Source organism: Neoarius graeffei, chromosome 15 (genome assembly GCF_027579695.1).
Source record: "Neoarius graeffei isolate fNeoGra1 chromosome 15, fNeoGra1.pri, whole genome shotgun sequence".
In the NCBI taxonomy this organism is placed as follows: Eukaryota; Metazoa; Chordata; class Actinopteri; order Siluriformes; family Ariidae; genus Neoarius; species Neoarius graeffei.
In genome coordinates, this window is record NC_083583.1 from 25776451 (window position 1) to 25797875 (window position 21425).

Consider the following 21425-nt stretch of genomic DNA (forward strand, 5'->3'; position numbering starts at 1 on the left):
AGCAAACAAGAGAAGACAGGATTCGGAGGATGAAATGCAGACTGGCTGCACAACAGAATGTATTCCTTCGCCAAACCCAGATCAACCAGGCTGCTGTCCGAGCTAGCTATAAGGTAGCTCGCCTACTAGCTACCCATGGAAAGCCGTTTACTGATGGGGACTTTGTTAAAGTATGCATGCTTGCTGTGGCCGAGGAGGCGTGTCCCGACAAGAAGGATGTGCTCAACACGGTGAGTCTCTCCACACCTACTATGACCAGGCGAACCAAAGATTTGGGGGACAACGTGTATGACCAGCTGAATGAGAAAGCGTCAGAATTCGAGTTTTTTGCTTTGGCCATGGATGAGAGCAATGACGTGCAGGACACAGCACAACTGCTGTGATCTATTGCTCATATTATAATTTCACTGTTTAAGTGTAGTTATTTTATAGGCCTATTTATTTGACCTTTATTAAGTGCTGCACACTATTATTAATATCATCAACAGGCCTACCTACAATTTATAATTTTCCACTCACCTTTGCCAGTGTCAATCACCTCAACTAGGCAGATGTTTCTTACCTTGACAGCTTTGTTATTTTTATTAGAAAATAAATAAATGGAATATCTGTGGTATTTCAAATTAAAACAAAGCGTGAAGACTCGATTACTACTTTTGCAAACCACTAGTAAAGATAAACATATGTGCCAGGAATCAAGTGTTGATATAGTAGTGTGGATTATAGTAGTGGGGATGGCTGTGCCAGGCTAGTAATCTCTACTACACAATGAGGCCTGCTGGTGGTCATATTTGTCTGGGTCATACAATTCTATGTTATATAGCTGACCCGACCCCGGCCCCCCATCACAGTCAGGAACGACAATGTGGCCCCCCAGAGAAAAAAAAGTTTGGTGACCCCTGCACTAAATGATATACTCTTCCTGACCCACTCCTCATCAACCCGTACTTTCTACCTTACTCAACACCTGAAGTATACTGCTCATGTTACAAGACTTTCTAATTCTGCGCTGCAAAAACAAATACTGTTCCGTTCTAACAAGCCGTACACTCCTAATATCTGGACAATCTATGAAAAGTTAATTGGACTTGCACCAGTCTAGCTACAGAGGGAAATGGAGAACAAACAGAGGTTCCTGCCCTTATTGGATGAGATCCTGGGCACCCAACCTGCTGTAGCAGCAAATGGGGAACATTGATGATGATGATTCATATTTTAGATTCTTCAAAGTAGCTAGCGTTTACCGTGACATTTTACACACCATCATCCTTATCTTAACCAGCATCATGAGGTAGTCACCTGGAATGCTTTTCAATTGACAGGTGCCTCGTCAAAAAAGTAAATTCGTGCAATTTCTTACCTTCTTAATGTGTTTGAGTTCAAACAGTAAATAACCCTATTCCACAACTGTAGTAATCCATATTGTCAAGAACTGCTCAAAGTAAAGAGAAACATCCATCATTACTTTAAGACATGAAGTGTCTTAATTAAGAGTAAAGAAAAAAAAAAAAAAAAAAAAACACTGAATTAGGAGGAGTGTCCAAATTTTTGACTGGTACTGTACACAAGGCCTTCTTGAATGCACAATGTGAGACACAAACCTCATGATGTTGTCATCGATCTGCATAAGAGAAGTGGCAGTGTAGAGGCGTCTCAGATCTGCGTCTACCAGCTTAGTGGAGCCTCCTCCAAACAGACTGCCGCTGTGGGAGAAAGATTTAAAAACAAACAACATTTCTACAGTAAATACCATCGAGAATTGCTCTTCACAACCATAAAGAGCAGTGTTGTTCTGCTGCACACTAGTTCATGCATGCAGATCCATACTTTATAGTAGGGGTCTTCAATCTTGTACACAAAAGGGCCAGTGTGGCTGCAGGTTTTCATTCCAGCCAAGTAGAAGTCACACCTAATTCCACTCGTTTAATCAGTTCACCTTGGTCGCCAATCAACTACCAAGTTAGCCGGAATGAAAGGCTGAAGCCACATCAGTCTACAGAGGAGAAGATTGAAGATCGCTGCTTTACAGTGATGAGCGCTACCTGTGTGACAGAATGATTTTCTTCATGTTGTCAGCCATGAGGAAGTTATAGAAGCGCCGGCACTGGTCCCACTGCAGAAAGGTCTCCTGAGCCCTACATACACACAAACTCACTCGATCAGTCATGTGCATGAGGACAAGTTCATTTAGAAACCATGTGATTCAGCCTTTCACACAGCCAGAGAAGGGGGGAGTGTCCTACATGCGCACGCACAAAATCTGCTGATATTCAAAAAATGTCTAGCTGAGCTTCTGGTAAGTAAAAGCAGCTTACCCTTCCAAAGGCGTGGCTTTAACAAAACGCACAATATTAACAGCAGATACCATTGCACTACTGCCGCATGAAGGGCGGCTTCATTTTACTGCTCTCTGAGTAATGGATCACTAATGACTGACAGCAAGTCTGTTCTGTTTATAGATTCGCCGTGCTCTTGTGAAAATATGGTCTACATGTGCAGTAAAGTGTAATCCAGAGGCATGCAGATGTAGGATGTTCCACATAGGTGGGAGTTTTGATTAGCACAGCAATTGCCAGAGATGCGAGAATGAAAAAACATGCCTGTAACACCCACGTCTTACAGTAACTGAGCAACAGCTGCTTCGCCAAAAACATCAGTTGACAGGAAGTAGTCAATAAAAATATATTAAATTTGATTACAGCTATGCAAGGCGGCACGGTGGCGTAGTGGTTAGCGCTGTCGCCTCACAGCAAGAAGGTCCGGGTTCGAGCCCCATGGCCGGCGAGGGCCTTTCTGTGCAGAGTTTGCATGTTCTCCCCGTGTCCACGTGGGTTTCCTCTGGGTGCTCCGGTTTCCCCCACAGTCCAAAGACATGCAGGTTAGGTTAACTGGTGACTCTAAATTGACCGTAGGTGCGAATGTGAGTGTGAATGGTTGTCGGTGTCTATGTGTCAGCCCTGTGATGACCTGGCGACTTGTCCAGGGTGTACCCCGCCTTTCGCCCATAGTCAGCTGGGATAGGCTCCAGCTTGCCTGCGACCCTGTAGAACAGGATAAAGCGGCTAGAGATAATGAGATGAGCTATGTAACTAACAAACCGATTGTGCATCTTGATACACAATAATAATCTGCTGAAAGAAAGTGTATATTTAACTCCGTCTGTTTAAATATATGATTCAGAGCTGCATCAATGCCTTCTTATGACTGAAGCCACACCTCCTCCATGACAACCGAGACACAGAGGTTCCTTCGCCTTGGTGCAGCCACAAAAGGCATTTTACTGAGTACTGACGACACGCCTCCTTCATTGGGACAGGCATATAAGCCACACCTCCTTCACTGGTACTGACGAGTACAGAGGCCATACTTGTGTTAACAAGCACCATGGCTACACCACCTTCACTGGGATGGAGACCAAGGGCCACCCTCCTTCATTTTGCACCGACAGCCACAAAAGACCTTAGGTGGGCCTTAGAAGCACAAGGCCACGCCTCATTCTTTAAAAAGGACAGGCACAGAGCCCCAATTTCTTTTACTGGGCCTGACGAGCACCAAGACCGCACCTTATTCACATAGTAAGACCTGCAAGGCACCTTGTACCATGATTCCTTCACTGGGACTGACCGGCACATAGGCCCCAACTCCTTTAACAGAGTTGAAAAGGCACCACACTGCCAATAGAAATGTATTTGAAAGTAATTTCTAAATATCAGTTATAAAAAGAATGGCCTGTGGGATCACACTTTACCAATACGGAGACTCCTGGATCCATTAAGGCGCAGATACCCAACACAAATTGGTACAGCCGTTTCATCAACACTGGGACCAGTGTATTGTTGCAAATGAATGAACTGTAGCATTCCTACTGTGGAACCACACTGGCTATTGAATTTCATGCAGAGAAACTCCAGCTTGCCTGAGTGCACTGTAGCCCTGGCACACGCTCACGCAGCACAGCACACGTTCCTGATTGGCACGGTTCTCCCCAAGGAATTTGCAGACGATGTTGCCACCGAGACTGAATCCCACCACAATGAGCTGGCTCTGGGGGTACGTCTTCTTTATGTAGCCCACCATGGCTGCAAACTCCCATGTACAGCCTAAAGAGTATGGAGAAGAAACATGTAAACACTACGTAAAGACTATCTAGCAGTCGCAAAATGACTGTAGTCTTCTTGCAGTGTGTGTACCATATTAATTCTTTACTTGTACAGCAACCTTGGGTATGAGAAACGTGCTTGAGAAATTTTCTTTAGACCTAGGGCCTATGGAAAGCCAGTAAATACACACCTGTATGGATACATCTGGCAAAAACACTGAATAACTTTGCCATTTTCTCAGGAAAAATGTATCATTGCAAGAATTATTCAGCCAGTTGATGTGTGTGTTTACAGTTTAAGAATAGAAGAATCCAAAATGGGCAGAGTCACGTTACAGAGCTTGGGGAATGGAGAATGTTTTACAGAACGTTACAGGGCTTGGGGAATGTTTTACAGAACCTACCGTAGGTAAACATGCGGGGAGAGGTGAGCTCGATGTTGGGCAAGGCCCCAAGGTGGTTGAGCACGGCACAGCGGTAGCCTTGTTTCTGCGAGTAATCCACAAAGGTGCGAATGTAGTGCTTCTCGCTGTGGTTCCCAATGCCCGGGCAGATAACCATGGTGACTTCCACTGTAGAGAGACACGATATGAAAATATGACTGCAAGCAATTTGCATGTTGGTCAGGACCTTTGATTTGGCCAGTGATACTTGGAGCAAATGCAAGTGTGACTTTTTCCCCTCCTCCCCCAACGTCATAAGTGAAAAAGATCTTCTCATAGAAGGTTTTCGTTTTAATGATTGTTTATTGAACACACTTGACAGGATCTTCATGAGGGGGCTTCATTCAGGAGGCTTTTCTTTTCTTTCAGTCTAGTCTGTCCACATTTTAAATGTTAATGCGTATAGACCCCTTTCACTGACGTCACCCGAAACCGGAAGTAAATAGACCCTGCGCCATTTTGGAAGACCAACAAACTCGTGATAAGGGGATAATAACAGCAGCGGTATGTGAACCCACGAGAATAAAGTGGAGTGGCAAACGACTTAAACAAATCTGAGCTGTTTTATTTATGGTTTATTGGCCCAACAGTAGACTTGAAAGAAACCTGTGTGAGACTTGGCAAAAAACTGTGGATATAATGGGTAAGTCTGTGCATGATCTGCGGACACTTTGAGGTAAGCAAACGCAAGAAATTCAGATTTAAAACATGCTAAATTGGCCCCAAGTTGATAACTGTATGAGGAGCAAGCCTCCCAGACTTCTACAATTTAATAATAATAAAGGATGGTTTGGGGCTTGCTCGCTGCTGCCAGGTTGGTTGTTGAGTAGCTTGACTTTTTTTTTTTCTTGCATGTGGCATCATTGTTGACGCGAAGTTATTTTTTGAACATGCCAATGCAGACACGATTTCCCCTGATGAGTTATGACTTCAGACGTGATGCGTGTGTGGAGGTGTGGAGTCCGCATGATATGTGCGTAAGATAGACTTCTCATGTGTTTGGAGATCCGCGCTCCGAGACAAGCGCAAGCACACACACCCCCAAGGGAAAAAAAGGGGCCCCCAAAAAATATCGGCATAGTTCGAACACTGAGTGTAGGCACTGGGTGTAAACAACAAATAGTTTACAATGTCTGGGTAGCAAACAGATGGCAGAATTGGTGTCCGGTCCTCCTTATGTTTCCATTCTCCCTTGCCCTGAGTCTTATCATATGGGTCAAACCCATCAATCACAGCCAGTTTCTCCACATACCGTGCCCTTTCTGCAACTGGTAATGTACTCACATAACCCGAATTATCATCCATCGTGTCACTTTACTCTCGCTCGTACTTTGTTTTATATTGTGAGTGCATGTACTTGGTCTTCCAATATGGCGCCTAACAAAATCTCGCGGCGCGGTGACGTCATGTGAAAGGGGTCTATAGCTAGCTAGCTAGCTAGCTAGCTAGCAAGTCTGCCTCAGGAGCCCTTTAATTCTTGATCCTTTAAAGCATTATAAAGAGATCAGAATGATCAAGCTGTAGCCTCCAAATGCATATTGGAGACATTTTGTCTTTCACCCTAAATATTTTTGCATTTCCACACTTGTTAATAAAAACTTCACAGGTTAAAAGCCAAGTCATAACTGTCAGACGTAGCCAAGTAGGCGGGGCATAGCGAGGCGTCAATACTGACAGCACATGCACCGTGAAGACTAAAATAGCAAGAAGAGTTTCTGATCCGACACAAATATCAGCCAGTGACTTGCCAACAAAAATGACCATGGGGCTGGTGAATAAAGCACCTCATAACTGAGCTTTTGCTCAGACCGTAAGGCTAAAATCCGAGGCAGGAAATTGGTAATGCAACAAGGTGTGATTATTACAAGGCAAGATACCAAAAACATTTTCAGGCTGAATTCTTGGTGGTGGTGGGGTGGGGGAGAGAAAGACCAACTTTCATTAAACCTCAAGATTTAAGAATTCTTTGAAAGGTTTAGCATTTCACTGAACCCAAGCACAAAGCAACTGCACTCCCATGAGGCACTGACCTCCGCTCTGATGATCTGCCAGAGGTTCGAAGAGATCAAAGGTCGCCGTGGCTCCATCCTGAATGGGCAGATACTTCCGCAGGCCGGTTGGGTGCGGTGAACTCACACGACCCAGCTTCCCATACAGAGCAGTCTGTAAATGGCCACTTTTTCCCCACAACAGAGGAGGAATGTATCTGCAGGACAGAGTCGAATTACACAAACAGCAGTGCTCCACTAAACCTAAACAAAAGCACACTCCCATTGCATGCTGATATGCTGTGCTGATATGCTGTGCTATTATGGTGAACCATTTATGACTTAATCATTGATACGCCTACCATGATTCACAGGTGGCCTTAGACCTGCTCCAACTACTAATTACCCTGCAAATTACCCTGTAATTGCCTACCGTTTTAGACCCGAGCTATACATTGAAAGATTGAGGTTTAACCTGCCCCAGAGATGACATTTAAAAAATAAAAATAAAAAAAGCCAACATCTTCACAGTAGTGATCTTTATAGGAAACTGGACTGAGGTAGCCATCTGTAGTACTGGAGTCCATTGATTATACTGGGAGAAATGCAGTTACTCTTCCTTTTGTAATTAAATGAATTAATATGGTACCCAGAAGACTGGATAAATCTACAGGCTCCAGTAAGGAGAAGCAGAGAGGAAAATTTAGCTCAAGTCTATTCTTTTCCTTCATCAGTTTAAAGTAGTGCTGTCAAAGTTAACGCGATAACGCATTAACGCGATCTCAATTTAACGCGATAAAAAAAAAAAAAAGTGCTGTTAACGCAAATTCTAATTTGGCCCTGCGAGTCACCCGTAGTTCCTGCTGAGGCTTGTCGCGCACTGCGTTTAACTGTACCAACAGGTTTACTGTCCAAACGAGATCACCTTTCACAAGTGAGACTGGAAAAATACTTTTCCTTCAGTCTTCAGTTTCCCAGCTCATCTCCACCGGGTAGGTGTATATAGTTATAAGCAGTGAGAATTAGATAATACAGTGCCACACTATGATGAACGTTTTTGAACGCATGATGAATGTTTTTATTTTTGTTATCTGTTTTTTCTTCTTTTATGGCAAATACTTCTCTTCAAAAGAAACTAATGAAGAGTAAAATAAAACTTTTTTTTAATTTTCACAGTGATACGCACTTTTTCATACCTTGGTTTTCTCATCTAATATGGAAGTTATGGATGTCAGTGGCTGTGACAAGACGTGTTATGCTCTGCAATAATAAATAAATAAAAAAAACCTTGGTACAAAGCAAGCCCATTCACTTTTTTATGCTGATAAGAGAATTACAATGGTTTTTCATGTGACAAAAATGTGCGATTAAATTGCGATTAATCGCGAGTTAACTATGACAGTCGCGACATTAATCGCGATTAAATATTTTAAATCGCTTGACAGCACTAGTTTAAAGTCAAAAAGTCTGAATCAGTTATAACGGAGCTGTTTTGGCTTTGATAGTTTGCCATGTTCTGGTGCAAGCTTGATTTCTTTCTTGCTTGAAATTAGATTTTTAGTACATTTATATTAATGCGCTACTTCGAACGCATGGTGTCTAATCTAACAACTTACACAGGGACTCGTATAGCAGACACTCCATCTCATACCAATTATTAACAGGAACTAACTTTGTTCTCAGACGTTAAATAACTCTCAGGTCATTCTAAATAGATACAAGACAATACACAAAATGTGCCATTTTAAATAATAATAATAATAATAATAATAATAATAAGGCGGCACGGTGGTATAGTGGTTAGCGCTGTCGCCTCACAGCAAGAAGGTCCTGGGTTCAAGCCCCGGGGCCGGCGAGGGCCTTTCTGTGTGGAGTTTGCATGTTCTCCCCGTGTCCGCGTGGGTTTCCTCCGGGTGCTCCGGTTTCCCCCACAGTCCAAAGACATGCAGGTTAGGTTAACTGGTGACTCTAAATTGACCGTAGGTGTGAATGTGAGTGTGAATGGTTGTCTGTGTCTATGTGTCAGCCCTGTGATGACCTGGCGACTTGTCCAGGGTGTACCCCGCCTTTCGCCCGTAGTCAGCTGGGATAGGCTCCAGCTTGCCTGCGACCCTGTAGAAGGATAAAGCGGCTAGAGATAATGAGATGAGATAATGAAAAAAAAACCTTCTGTGGTTAAAGAGTAATAAACCTCTTCAGGAAGTGCAGTCATTAGAAAAACAACTGGGCTGCATCACATTATCCTGTTGTTGATTATTCTGCCATCACAGCATGTTGCATTATATTCCTTACTTACTAGGACTGTATTATCATTTGCATGTTTAATGGTTTGCAGTCAGCGTTAGTTCCTTATTAGATTAACAAAGCAATATAATCGGTCCCCTATGAAAATGAGGGGCTGGTCACAAGGCTTTCCTGCACAGAAATAAGTGCATCACATACAAAGAATGAAGAAAACAAACAAACAATGATAGAAACAGATACAAAAATGTATTTAATCTACATACTTTTCTGTAGCACAACAAGATCGCATTAAGGTCATGACCAACAGATGTGAAGTGTTTTGCTTGGTAGAGAAGAAAAAAAAAAAAAAAAAAAGTACACAGTTTTGTAATGACTGTCCACATGCACCCGTTGTGAAACGGGCTGCCTTCAAATTTCAGGGCAAAAACAGAAGCACAGAGATGTTTAAGAAGATTGTCTCCTTAGGCAGGCTTTTCTTGTGTACATTGCATACCAGCATTAAGCTAAGAAACAGGTCAACTTACTCAGTCCATTGTGTGTTACTTAACTTCCTTAAACAGCTCTGATGCAGCACAAAGCTGCATACTAGTATATTTATTATTAATAGTACCATCAAAATACCATGATTAGCCTTATACAAGCTTTACAGTCATATCCTATTCAGTATACCTCAGCGACAATCAGGTGCATCGAGCACAAATACGCTGGAAAAACCAAGGGCACTTAAAGGAGAGAGCAGGAGGTCAGCTGTTCAGGGCATGCTGTTGCCTAACTGCAAAGACAGCAAAGTCCACCAGCAGCCCTTTCACAAACACACACCCTCTTCTTCTAAATCACTCCAAATGATAAGATAGCACCTGTTCTCTTATATAATCCAAAATTATCACCCGTTTCATAACATCACTTTATTTCTTACATATTATGAAACTAGTGAAATGGAAGAAACAAACACTCTTGAGGTACGATGCTATATGCTGAACTGGTAGCTATAGGAGGAGCTAAATTTAAAGAAACTAACATCATTCGGGGTAGAATACATATTATGTATGTTTGGACTGTTCCTTTAAGGCACTTCCTCATGCCACATCACATTGACTAAGTAAACCGTGAAAGGCTGTAAGGACAGGGCTTGAAAACTGGAAACTCTAGCAGGGACTAATTAAAAAGAGACAGAAGACGATGAACAGATGATTAGGGCTCTATAAAACAAAAGACTGCTTTGTGCTTAGGTTTCTACGTGCTGTGTTTCTTTCCTCTGCTATCATCACCAAGGACCAGTAATAAGTCAATGATAAGCACACAGGAAGCGAGGAACAGCAGGGCTGCCCCACCCATTATTGTTCAAAGGTCCAGACACACATCACTGAGTTCTGCATCACATGGCATCTGGATAAATTTCAGAAACAGCTCAGTCACATGAGTTTCATGTAATGCTGCAGAAGAGACGAGGCGCTCTACTGCTGAATCGATTGATCCTTTGACCCTGGAAGTCATAATTGTGCTGGGAAACAAACGATTACATAAGTGCTAATTTAAGGTTATGAAAAACAGCCACCCGCTCTTCATGCAAATGAACTAAGTGGGAACAAGGTGGGGGGGGGAAGCAATGCAGACCTGAGCACATTTTACACACACACACACACACACACACAAAAATGGAATTTAAACACAAACCCAAGCCACTAAGAAAAGTCAAATCACCACAGCCAAGTGTGAACATTGCAAACGGTTGCCATGACTACATAAATGTACGCATACAAAAGCACACAACAGGTTATTGATGTGTTGAATAAACTGTTCACAGTAAGAACAACAACAACAAGCCTCCAGGGTGAGGAGAAAGACTCCACCCTGTTTCCAAACATCATAAAGCTCTCAGACAGCTCACCTCATTTATCAAGTATGTACAGTACAAATACACTTCTTCATGAAATTATTCATAGGACTCAATAAATGTGATCCTCATAATCTGAAAAACGTTTGTATCCTACCACAGCTGAGGAGATTCATGTAAAAGCTGAGATAATGTGAACCTCAGCTGATTGGCTTCAAATCATATCATTCCTGCAACTTTAGAGACATTTTACCTTGTTCGGTTTAAACTGCTTTAACAAATAAATACTCTCCAAAAGAAAAATGGACACCCTATTTATATTAAAAAAAAAAAAAAGGGGAAGTGTTTGTCTGTACCTTGCTGTCCTTTCGAAATTTAGTCATCGTATCAGCTCGGAGTGTTTTGTGGGCGTCACTAAATGGAAATCAGTCGTGTCGTGATCATGTGTTGATCAGTGTTGTTGAAATTTTAACTTCCCATCTATGGCAAGAGTTACACAACTTCACTGAACAGTTGATAAAAGCAGCCCACTGAAGATACTCAAAGCACTAATATGCACTTAGTGATAATATCTTGAAGACTTTCCTGTGTAGGAAATTAAGGTTACAGTTTTTACCTCCAAAGGTTACAAAGCACTAAAACAGGAGACGACTCCTTAAAATGCTAATATCTCCATACAGAAAACCTTTTTTTTTTTTTTTTTTAAATGTGAAGCGTCTGCTATACAAGCCTCTGTGTTAGTATTAGGGCAAGTGTATTAATATAAACCTTTAATTTGCCTTGAGGTCCAATTTACTACACAGCAAATTTATCAACACATTCTGACCAAACCACAAATTTGAGTGGTATAATTATTTTAAAAAAATTTTTTTTTTTTTAAAGATATTTTTTGGCCTTTTTTCACCTTTATTGGATAGGACAGTGTAGAGACAGGAAATGAGTGGGAGAGAGAGACGGGGAGGGATCGGGAAATGACCTCGGGTCAGAATCGAACCCAGGTCCCTGGATTTATGGTATGGTGCCTTATCCACCTGAGCCACAAGTAACAGTTGTGATGTACTATGTAGGATGTGTTCCAAGACGAAAGTGCCCACTAATAATACTCACTCTTTGGTCAGAAGGGGACAGGATTTAAGCAGGAAGTGAGTGAGCGCCGTGTCCTGGTACGTGATGTCCGGTGGCGCAGTGGGGCTTTTCAGATTCAGGCACCGGACGATGATGTAGAGCACGGTGGCAACGGCTGCCAGCTTCATCCCATCGAACATGGCTGGCATTTCCGGCGCTACCGTGTACGCCTCTGGTTCGTGGGTGTTCATGGTTGGTCTGACAAGGAGGAAGATGGTAACGTAAAAATAAGAAAGCAACAAAACACACCCCTCAATGAGAAGAGGAATTTAGTTCAGAAAAGAAAAAACAGGAAGCATACTGTATTATTTACACAAATTTGCAACTTACTCTGTTTGTGCAGATTTCTAGATCGAAAAAGCCTATGCTTGGATAAAGACTAAGACGTCACAGTGATCAGGTCCAACCTGTGAAGAAAAACAGACCCAATAGTAAGTTACAGTATCTAAAACCAGAACTGAAAGATAGTGATTTCTAACTGATTTAACAGAACTTTAAGCAGTAATACAATACTCTATCCTCAAATGCGCCAAAAACAAACCTTACATTTTTGGCTACGAGCCATGATCACATTAGGGTGCTTCCAGGCTATACTAGCCTGAACATGATTAAGAGCAGTTTACCTTGAATGATCTTTCAAAATGCCCCGACAGTCAAGAAATCCAAAGCTGGACAACACAAAATCACCACCAGTAGCAATAAAACACTACAATGAGGCCTGGTCTTACAGTATACCTACACCAACACCCCATGCTAATGAAAGCTTACAAATCAACAACAACACTTTACACTGACCTAAATCATAAGATTGCCATAACAGACAATACAAAACAACCCAAAAGCTACGAAGTCTCTACAGAGGTGAGGTCACTTTATGGAAAGTATTACTCATTGTGGGTCACCGGTGAACTGGAGCCAATCCCAGCAGACTTCGGTCGAGAGGCAAGGCACAGTCTGGACAGGTCGCCAGTCTATCAGAGACAGACAGAAATCACATTCACACCTATGGGCAATTTAGAGTAGCCATTTGCCCTAATCTGTAGGTTTTTGTGCTGCAGAAGGAAACCAGAGCGCCCAGAGGAAACCCACACAGGTACGACGAGAACAAGCAAACGCCACACTGAAAGGTCCCAGTTGAAGAGCAGGTTCGAACCTACAACAAAAATATCATTTCACTCTAATTTTTCTGTTGCTCATAAGTGAATACTAAATAAAGTAAAATTGCTCTTATAGTACTTTGTTGTTTTGAAAGACTTTGTCTCACAGGTAGCTATAGATGAATAGATAGATAGATAGATAGATAGATAGATAGATAGATAGATAGATAGATAAAACATAGACGGGGTAAAAGCAGACATAAATATAAGCAGTTAGACACACAGAAATGTAGTTCCATCAATATAAAGATGCAAAACCCGATGTATGGACATGTTTGGTTTTGAGTTCAGTTGGTCGTGACTGCAGAGGAGTCCTTCATTACTGCATTTTATCGCCAATATATAGTCAGTTTATTACAACATAGTGCAAATAAGGACAGAAAATATACAAACCGTATCCTGTTTACTTATAAATGAAAAGACTTCGGGTGAGAAAACAAGAATTTCCCTCAGTTTCCTCAGTTGAGGCCGAAACGCCCTGCTGTCTAACAGCACACAGCTCTAACTGCAGCTTATTCGCTGGTTTTAAGTGTAAATACATACGACATTATAAAATAAACCTATTTTCTAAGGAATGAGTGCTGCACTAGACTACTGGATGAGATGGGAGAGGCCAGGCAGGAGCTAGCCCGTGTTAGCTACTGTAGCTAGGAGCAATAAATGCAGCATCAGAGATCAAATTCACCTTTCCTGAAGCCTGACTCTTACCTTTTCCGCTCACCAACCACAGATGTCTCTCCCTGGTTAACTGTCTCTAAACCTTTCCATAAGGACAACCTGGACCTCTATTCGTGTCCACATTTATCCGCTGTCCCTTTCTAGGAGATTCCGCCCCTCTCTCTGGGTCCAATTACAGTTAAATAACCAGTTTTTTTTCCTACCCGTATTCTGATCTATTCCGCTTACTGGGTTTTCTGCTCTATGATTGGTTATTACTCTCGAAAATAAGAATGCCTAGCCAATCCGAGTGCATAATGCTGTTTTGTTTTTGTCGGTGGTGTTGGCGACAACGCCGCAAAGCAATGACTACACTTCCTACTGAAAAGGCGCTGATTTGCATACGCGCTTCCTATTGGTTTATTACGTGATGGCGTCACTGCAGCAACCCTTTCTCTATTTTTTCCAGGCGGTGGTGAACTGTCAATTTTACAGCTCCCTTTTATTAAGAACCTTACTGATAGATTAACATTGTCTAAATATCAGGTTTTTTTTTTTTTTTTTGCTTTAAGCCGTCAAAAAAAATTGTCTTTGACAAGGGTTCTTGGCAGTAGCTGCTTTTTTTATTCGTAAATGAATAACATGGTTGAAATTGTAAGGGTTTTAAGCACTGAATTAGCCAAGGGCCAAGTCAAGTTTTTCTGGGGCTTGTATTTTATTTTATTTTTTAAAGGGAGACTGGCATAGATAGGTTGGGGAGGTTATATCTAACTTTACAAGAAATATTATCACCCACACACATTCAAGGTTATATCCTCTTTATTACTGATTTTTGCACTGCTCTTTTTAAATTTATGTAGTTCGCTTCAGTTTCTGTCTCCTTATTACAAGTTATTATCAACACCCATAATGTCTCAGGAAACTGAGGCATGTGTCAATTGACTATTAAAGATCACTAGTAAAATTTATCATTAGTTTTATATATGAGCCATTCCACCAAATCGGTGCCATTTCCGTCCCTAGAAAATTATATGTATAAATGCACATAAAAATGTACTTTAAAATACATTTCCTTATTACGCAGAATGTCCTGCACATTGATCTGATTTCAAATTTAAGATATATAATTGTAAGGATTAATAAAAACTACCTAAAACACTGAAAAATAGCATGTGTTACCTGTCCCCGCACTCTAACTTTATACTTAACTTTGAAATATTATGATTAAAATCCTTCAGAAGCAGTATTTCTTTTGCACTGTTGTGTGACTCCATATCCTATCCATGGTTTAAATATATTTTTTTTCATAAGAAATCCACAATATCTTAGTTAAAATACACATTTTAGTCGTGTCCCTGGGTTTTCACTCAGTCCTGTTACCCAAACATATTACCCCATCTGACAAATTTGGAACATTCCATAAATCACATGCTCAACAGGAAGTTACATCAGTTGTGTCTTCTGAAGGCCATGGGAAGACCAAAAGTTAGTTCTCTCATTTACTTTTGTGTATATTTGATGATTTTTTTTAACTTTGACTGATAAGGTCAATGTCAACATACTGTCCTGTTACTTAAATTATTTCTTAGATGATATTTGTTCATTTTAAAAATACAGATTTTTGGTAAATCACTAGAATGTGGTAAGTGTGGTCATACGATTAGCGATGATGCCATGTGTCTTAATTCCATGTATTAGCTAATCCTAGGCTAAAAACTCAGTCCTGTTACTTTCAGTCCTGTTACTCATATGCAGCCATCTTTGACTTCCAAACCTTGTAAAAAAAAATAAATAACGTAGCCTGAGGTTGACCAATACACATTTTGAATAGTTACATATATGTGTTATTATAATCAGTGTTGAAAAGATATAACAAATTAAGTTTAATTTGCGAGTGGTACAACAAGCAAATGGCACCCATTCGGTGGAATGTCCCATATATATATATATATATATATATATATATATATATATATATATATGGGTAGCATGGTGGTGTAGTGGTTAGCGCTGTCACCTCACAGCAAGAAGGTCCTGGGTTCGAGCCCAGCATCCGACGAGGGCCTTTCTGTGTGGAGTTTGCATGTTCTCACTGTGACCATGTGGGTTTCCTCCAGGTGCTCCGGTTTCCCCCACAGTCCAAAGACATGCAGGTTAGGCTAATTGGTGGCTCTAAATTGACCGTAGGTGTGAATGGTTGTCTGTGTCTATGTGTCAGCCCTGCGATGACCTGGCGACTTGTCTAGGGTGTACCCCACCTCTTGCCCACCTCTTGTCAGCTGGAATAGGCTCCAGCTTGCCTGCGACCCTGTTGGACAGGATAAGTGGCTACAGACAATGGATGGATAGAATATATATATATATATATATATATATATATATATATATATATATATATTTCTCACTCACATATCTCTCTTTCAGGACCACAAAGACACAAATTCTAAGCTACATTATTATATTACAACGTTCAAAATCCCAGATGACACCCTATCTCACAAGAATATGATCATATAAATGTCTTCCAAGTCAGTCTCTCTCTCTCACACACACACACCATTTTCTCCAGTGTCTTCAGGCTCAGTTGACTGTAGCAGCTCATTTGTGGTATCTGGACAATACAAATTTATGTTGATATTAATATTGTGTGGCAAAAAAAACAACTATTTTTATGTGACTAATATGCCTATGGAATGGTAGGCTGGCTGGTTCTGCGTAGGTTGCATGCAGCATCAAAACGTGTTTAAATTCTGTCAGGACAACTGTTGGTGTCCACCTGAAAACAAATTGTTGTTGACCTGTTAAAAAACTTAATTTGGGGCAAATAGACGACCACTGTAGATATTCAGAAACCACTCAAACTTTTGAGCTCGCCTGGCAAACTAATCATACAGACCCTACACTGTAAATTCAACATAACCAGGCTACACAGAGCGGTTTTTGTGCAACAACATAATTCGATAGGTTGCATTGTTGATACATTCTACATACAGTGCCTTGAAAAAGTATTCATACCCCTTGAACTTTTTCACATTTTTCCACCTTACAACCATGAACTTAAAAGTTTTTTATTGAGATTTTATGTGATAGACCGACACAGAGTAGCACATAATTGTGAAGTGAAACGAAAATGATAAATGGTCTTCAAAATTTTAAACAAATAAAAATCTGAAAAATGTGGTGTGCATTAGTATTCATCCCCCTGTACTCTGATACCTCTAAATACAATCCAGTGCAATCAAATGCTTTCAGAAGTCATCTAATTAGTTAAGAGTCCTACTGTGTGTAATTTACTCTCAGCATAAATACACTTGTTCTGTGAAGGCCTCAGTGGTTTGTTAGAGAACACTGAAGAACAAACAGCATCATGAAGACCAAAGAACTCACCAGACAGGTCAGGGATAAAGTTCTGGAGAAGTTTAAAGCAGGGTTAGGTTATAAAAAAATATCCCAAGCTCTGAGCATCTCAAGAAGCACTGTTCAATCCATCATTCAAAAATGGAAAAAGTATGGCACAACTGCAAACCTACCAAGACATGGCCATCCACCTAAACTGACAGAGCAAGCAAGGAGAGCACTGGTCAGAGAAGCAGCCAAGAGGCCCATGATCACTCTGGAGGAGCTGCAGAAATCCACAGCTCAGGTGGGAGAATCTTTGCACAGGACAACTATAAGTCGTACACTCCACAAATCTGGCCTTTTTGGAAGAGTGGCAAGAAGAAAGCCATTGTTGAAAGACAGGCATAAGAGGTCCCATTTGCAGTTTGCCAGAAGCCATGTAGGGGACACAGCAAACATGTGGAAGAAGGTGCTTTGGTCAGATGAGACCAAAGTTGAACTTTTTGGTCTAAATGCAAAGCGCTATGTGTGGCGGAAAACTAACACTGATCATCACCCTGCACACACCATCCCCACTGTGAAACATGGTGGTGGCAGCATCATGCTATGGGGATGCTTTTCTTCAGCAGGGACAGGAAAGCTGGTCAGAGTTGATGGGAAGAAGGATGGAGCTAAATACAGGGCAATCCTGGAAGAAAACCTGTTGGGGGCTGCAAAAGACTTGAGACTGGGAAGGAGATTCACCTTCCAGCAAGACAATGACCCTAAACATACAGCCAGAGCTACAATGGAATGGTTTAGATCAAAGAATGTGTTAGAATGGCCCAGTCAAAGTCCAGACCTAAATCCCATTGAGCATCTGTGGCAAGACTTGAAAATTGCTGTTCACAGACGCTCTCCATCCAATCTGGTTGAGCTTGAGCTATTTTGCAAAGAAGAATGGGCAAAAATTTCAGTGTCGAGATGTGCAAAGCTGGTAGAGACATACCACAAAAGACTTGCAGCTGTAATTGCAGCAAAAGGTGGATCTACAAAGTATTGACGCAGGGGGGCTGAATACTAATGCACATCACATTTTTCAGATTTTTATTTGTTTAAAATTTTGAAGACCATTTATCATTTTCGTTTCACTTCACAATTATGTGCTACTCTGTGTTGGTCTATCACATAAAATCTCAATGAAAAACTTTCAAGTTCGTGGTTGTAAGGTGGAAAAATGTGAAAAAGTTCAAGGGGTATGAATACTTTTTCAAGGCACTGTATACACCCACAGTCGATGACTTACCATCTGTTTTCATCTTGAAAAATCCAACAATAGTGGATTGTTTTTTGAAGCTGTCTTCCAATGAGTTCTGAATGTTTTTCTTCTGTTGGTGGTTACCAAAATTTTGTATGTGCACTGTGCAGCGCTCAATTATGCCCCCACTTCCCCTGTGTCCCCCCTCCATCTTCAGATACTGCAAGTCAAGTTCCGATCTGTTTCAGTTAGTTGTTTTCTATTCATCTCTTACTTTTTTTGAGGGCGAAAATACCTGGGGCTATAGCCCCGAGACGTAATGACACCACTGGAATTAGCAAATACACAAAATGTGGTTGAATAGCATCCATGCTAATGGTATGAGGAATAAAGGGCATCCTAATGATCTGTTTGAATAAAAACTAATAAGTTCATTTAAATTCAAAATAATTTTACTTTCAATATGTAATGTGGGTACAGAGTTTCAATGTGACCTCATTGGGTCAATATCATAATATAAGTGAAAATAAAGAAAATAAATGAGAAAACCTACTTTTCTTCTTCCCATAAGCTTCAGAAAATTTGTATGATGCAACTTTCAATTGAACATGTGATTTGTGTTATGCTCCAAATATGTGTTTAGGTAACAGGGGTAAACGAAGGTTCTGGGACACTAAAATGTAAATTTTTTATTACCTATAATGGATGAGTTGTGGAAAAATTATAGAGCAAGCAAGAGCTGTTAAAGTGATTTGCACATTAATTAAAAAAAAAAGAGATTTTCCAAGTATTTTCAAGGTAAACTGTAATTATTGGTAAGGTTATATTAATATTTTAAGTTATTTATCTGAAACATAGGTTACCTTCAACTTTCATGCATATCTTAAATTTATCAGGGTATGTCTGATCACTACTGAAAACACAGCTGAAGACATTAATACTTGGCTACTGAGTAATCTATAGAAGTTCATCTTCTAACACAGAATCATATAGGGACTGTCAGTAATAGCATTGTGAGTCCAAACTCTAACCGAACTACATACATGGCTTCACAAGACTAAAGTTCACAGTGCCCCCTGTCTCCCTCTTATTAAGTTCAGCTGACTTTCGTTAAAGCATATATGCAGAACCATGGCCTCACTTTCGTTTATAAATGCCTTGAGACCTCAAGAATGGCACAGAAATAGTTTTAATTGTTAACAATAAATCTAATATAGTCATTTTTACGATTAAAGTGATTCATATAGGTAGCGGTCTGAGTGAATGACCTTGACGTCCGTGATGTCACAGCAGGAAGTCTATCGGTCTCATCGCCATTTCCGCTATACTAAAACACAGAGCTGACTGCAACTCCGATCTTCCATTTTGAGCTAATTTATTGCCATGCCATGTAGATGTGTTGCTAGACGGTGCAGCAACATGACAGAAGGTGGATTTATGTTGCATTCATGGCCCAAGAATGTTCAAACTGCAAAGATTTGGACGGGTTTTGCGAGAAGTTCACAGGCACATTGGGCGCCTACGAAGTGGTCTCTCCTCTGCTCTGCACATTTTACTCAAGACTCGTACGAGACCTCTGATCTGTTGAGGAGTGTTGGCTATAAGCCCGTATTGAAAGAGGGTGCAGTACCAACAATTAAAGGAAAAGAAAACTACAAGAAAAGGAAAGTATTTATTTATTTATTTATTTATTTATAAAGGAAAGTAAGTTCAGTTGCACCAGTTCTCCTGGAGTGTGAGCCGAGGGTTGTTGGTAAAACCCGGGACGGGATATATTATCGCTCGGTCAGTGGCCTCCCTGTGGTTGTTGCTAAAACTGGTGACGTCCCGTCCCAGGTTTTAGTAATTGTCTGAGGCGAGCAGTAATGGCGGAGTACTCAGTATGGAGAAAATGGAGAATGAGTGGACCAGCCGTCTGATTTCTCCACTGGATATGCTTGCCTCAGCAGCAATATCTCGCCCTTACGTGGAAGAAGCGAATGAACGGAGAACTGAACGAACAACTGAAAGTCAGATTGTTTCAAAACAATAGTCCACAAGATCGGCCTTCAAGAAGCGAGAACACAGACAGATAAGCTCTGACTCTCATTTGTTTACCTGCATTTAGATTAATACATGTAACTTGTATGGTGTATTTAAATTACTGGTATAAGATCATTTAATTTGCTTCAGAATGTGATTGTCTCAGTTCATCTGATTATTTAATTAGCCTTTTACGTTTTATCAGTGAAAATGCATGCATGTACATGTATGTTGCATAAGTTATAACACCTATCCTGTTTTAATGAGAGTCAACCCAATCAATGAAGTTAAATCAGTCTTAGTTGAGCAAGTCGGTAACGGTATTTCTTACTTTGACCATGAATTTTTATTTATATGACTTTGGTTTATAGCTGTCAAAGGTCTTGGCCTTAAAACCGGTTCCTGCTGTGACGTCATGCACTCAGGGCTGGCTGGCTCAGCGGGGCAGCTCAAATGCCAACTTTGCGGTTGATTTTAACTCTCAAAAATAAATATATTTTTAATTCCCATTTATGCAGCATACAAGAGTCAAAGATGGAGATGCTATCCACTCAGAAATTTATTTAAAAATAAAGGTTCTGCGTATCTCCTTTAACTGTTAATCAGCAGTGCTACTTAAGCCTCTCCCTCACACACCTTCAGTGCGAAGTACTGTTCTGTGTTTACCCAGTCATACTGAGCTTTTCTTGTTTTCCTGCCTTCCTCTAGTTTCCTGAACCTTTGCTACATTTACCTCTTTAGTCTGCTCTCTACTATTCTGTTTGCAGATCGACCGACCCCTGCATGCTTTCTATGAGTTTGCTTACTGATTTGACTACGCTTCCTGTTTGCATCCCCGCTCTCCCCTGCACTTACATCCGTGAGTGCCTGCATTCTGACAGACTGTAGCTTATGAGCAAATGGTGCCTGGTGATACCACAAATCCAGCCAAAACTAGACTCCTCTCCCTTGTGGTTTTGCACTGTGGGAATAAAGTGCACAGCTATCTTGGGCTCACAGACTTCAATCATCAAAAACATTCTGAACATATTGCTCCTGTCACAGCAGTACGGTATGTTCAGAATGCAGAGAAAGCCTCAGCTGCCTCGCTCTAATATCTCTCCAGACATTTTGTTTTTGTTAGTTAATTGTGTTCCTCTGTTCCTCGCAGTTACATAGGCTGTATCACCAGGGCTTGACTGATGCACAGTCTAACCTACTCAGTAGCCCATGGCCCCAGGTGAAAGGGAGGCCCTAAATTATTCAGAATCTACAAATAAATATTTAGGTTTTTCAGTCTG

At 40.9% G+C, this 21425-nt stretch overlaps 2 protein-coding genes across 3 annotated transcripts in view; one reads left to right on the plus strand and one right to left on the minus strand.

The window, feature by feature from the left end:
* abhd2a (abhydrolase domain containing 2, acylglycerol lipase a) overlaps nucleotides 1–13815 on the minus strand; it is a 29773-nt gene extending 15958 nt beyond the window's left edge. The window contains exons 1-8 of one of the 2 annotated variants that reach the window (XM_060941080.1): nucleotides 13599–13815; nucleotides 12064–12140; nucleotides 11716–11931; nucleotides 6573–6748; nucleotides 4504–4671; nucleotides 3917–4100; nucleotides 2043–2135; nucleotides 1602–1703 (exon numbers count right to left, since the gene is read on the minus strand). In XM_060941080.1, coding sequence (XP_060797063.1) covers nucleotides 1602–1703; nucleotides 2043–2135; nucleotides 3917–4100; nucleotides 4504–4671; nucleotides 6573–6748; nucleotides 11716–11924 — 932 coding nt within the window. In that variant the 5' untranslated portion in view covers nucleotides 11925–11931; nucleotides 12064–12140; nucleotides 13599–13815. Of the gene's footprint in view, nucleotides 1–1601; nucleotides 1704–2042; nucleotides 2136–3916; nucleotides 4101–4503; nucleotides 4672–6572; nucleotides 6749–11715; nucleotides 11932–12063; nucleotides 12999–13598 lie in introns of those variants that run through there. The other variant, XM_060941081.1, reaches the window with a different exon arrangement.
* The window catches only part of si:cabz01068815.1 (solute carrier family 51 subunit beta), a 36511-nt gene continuing 27197 nt past the window's right edge, over nucleotides 12112–21425 (plus strand). Inside the window, exon 1 of the mRNA XM_060941084.1 lies at nucleotides 12112–12164. The gene's annotated coding sequence lies outside the window, so the exon portion shown is untranslated. The remainder of the gene's footprint in view (nucleotides 12165–21425) is intronic.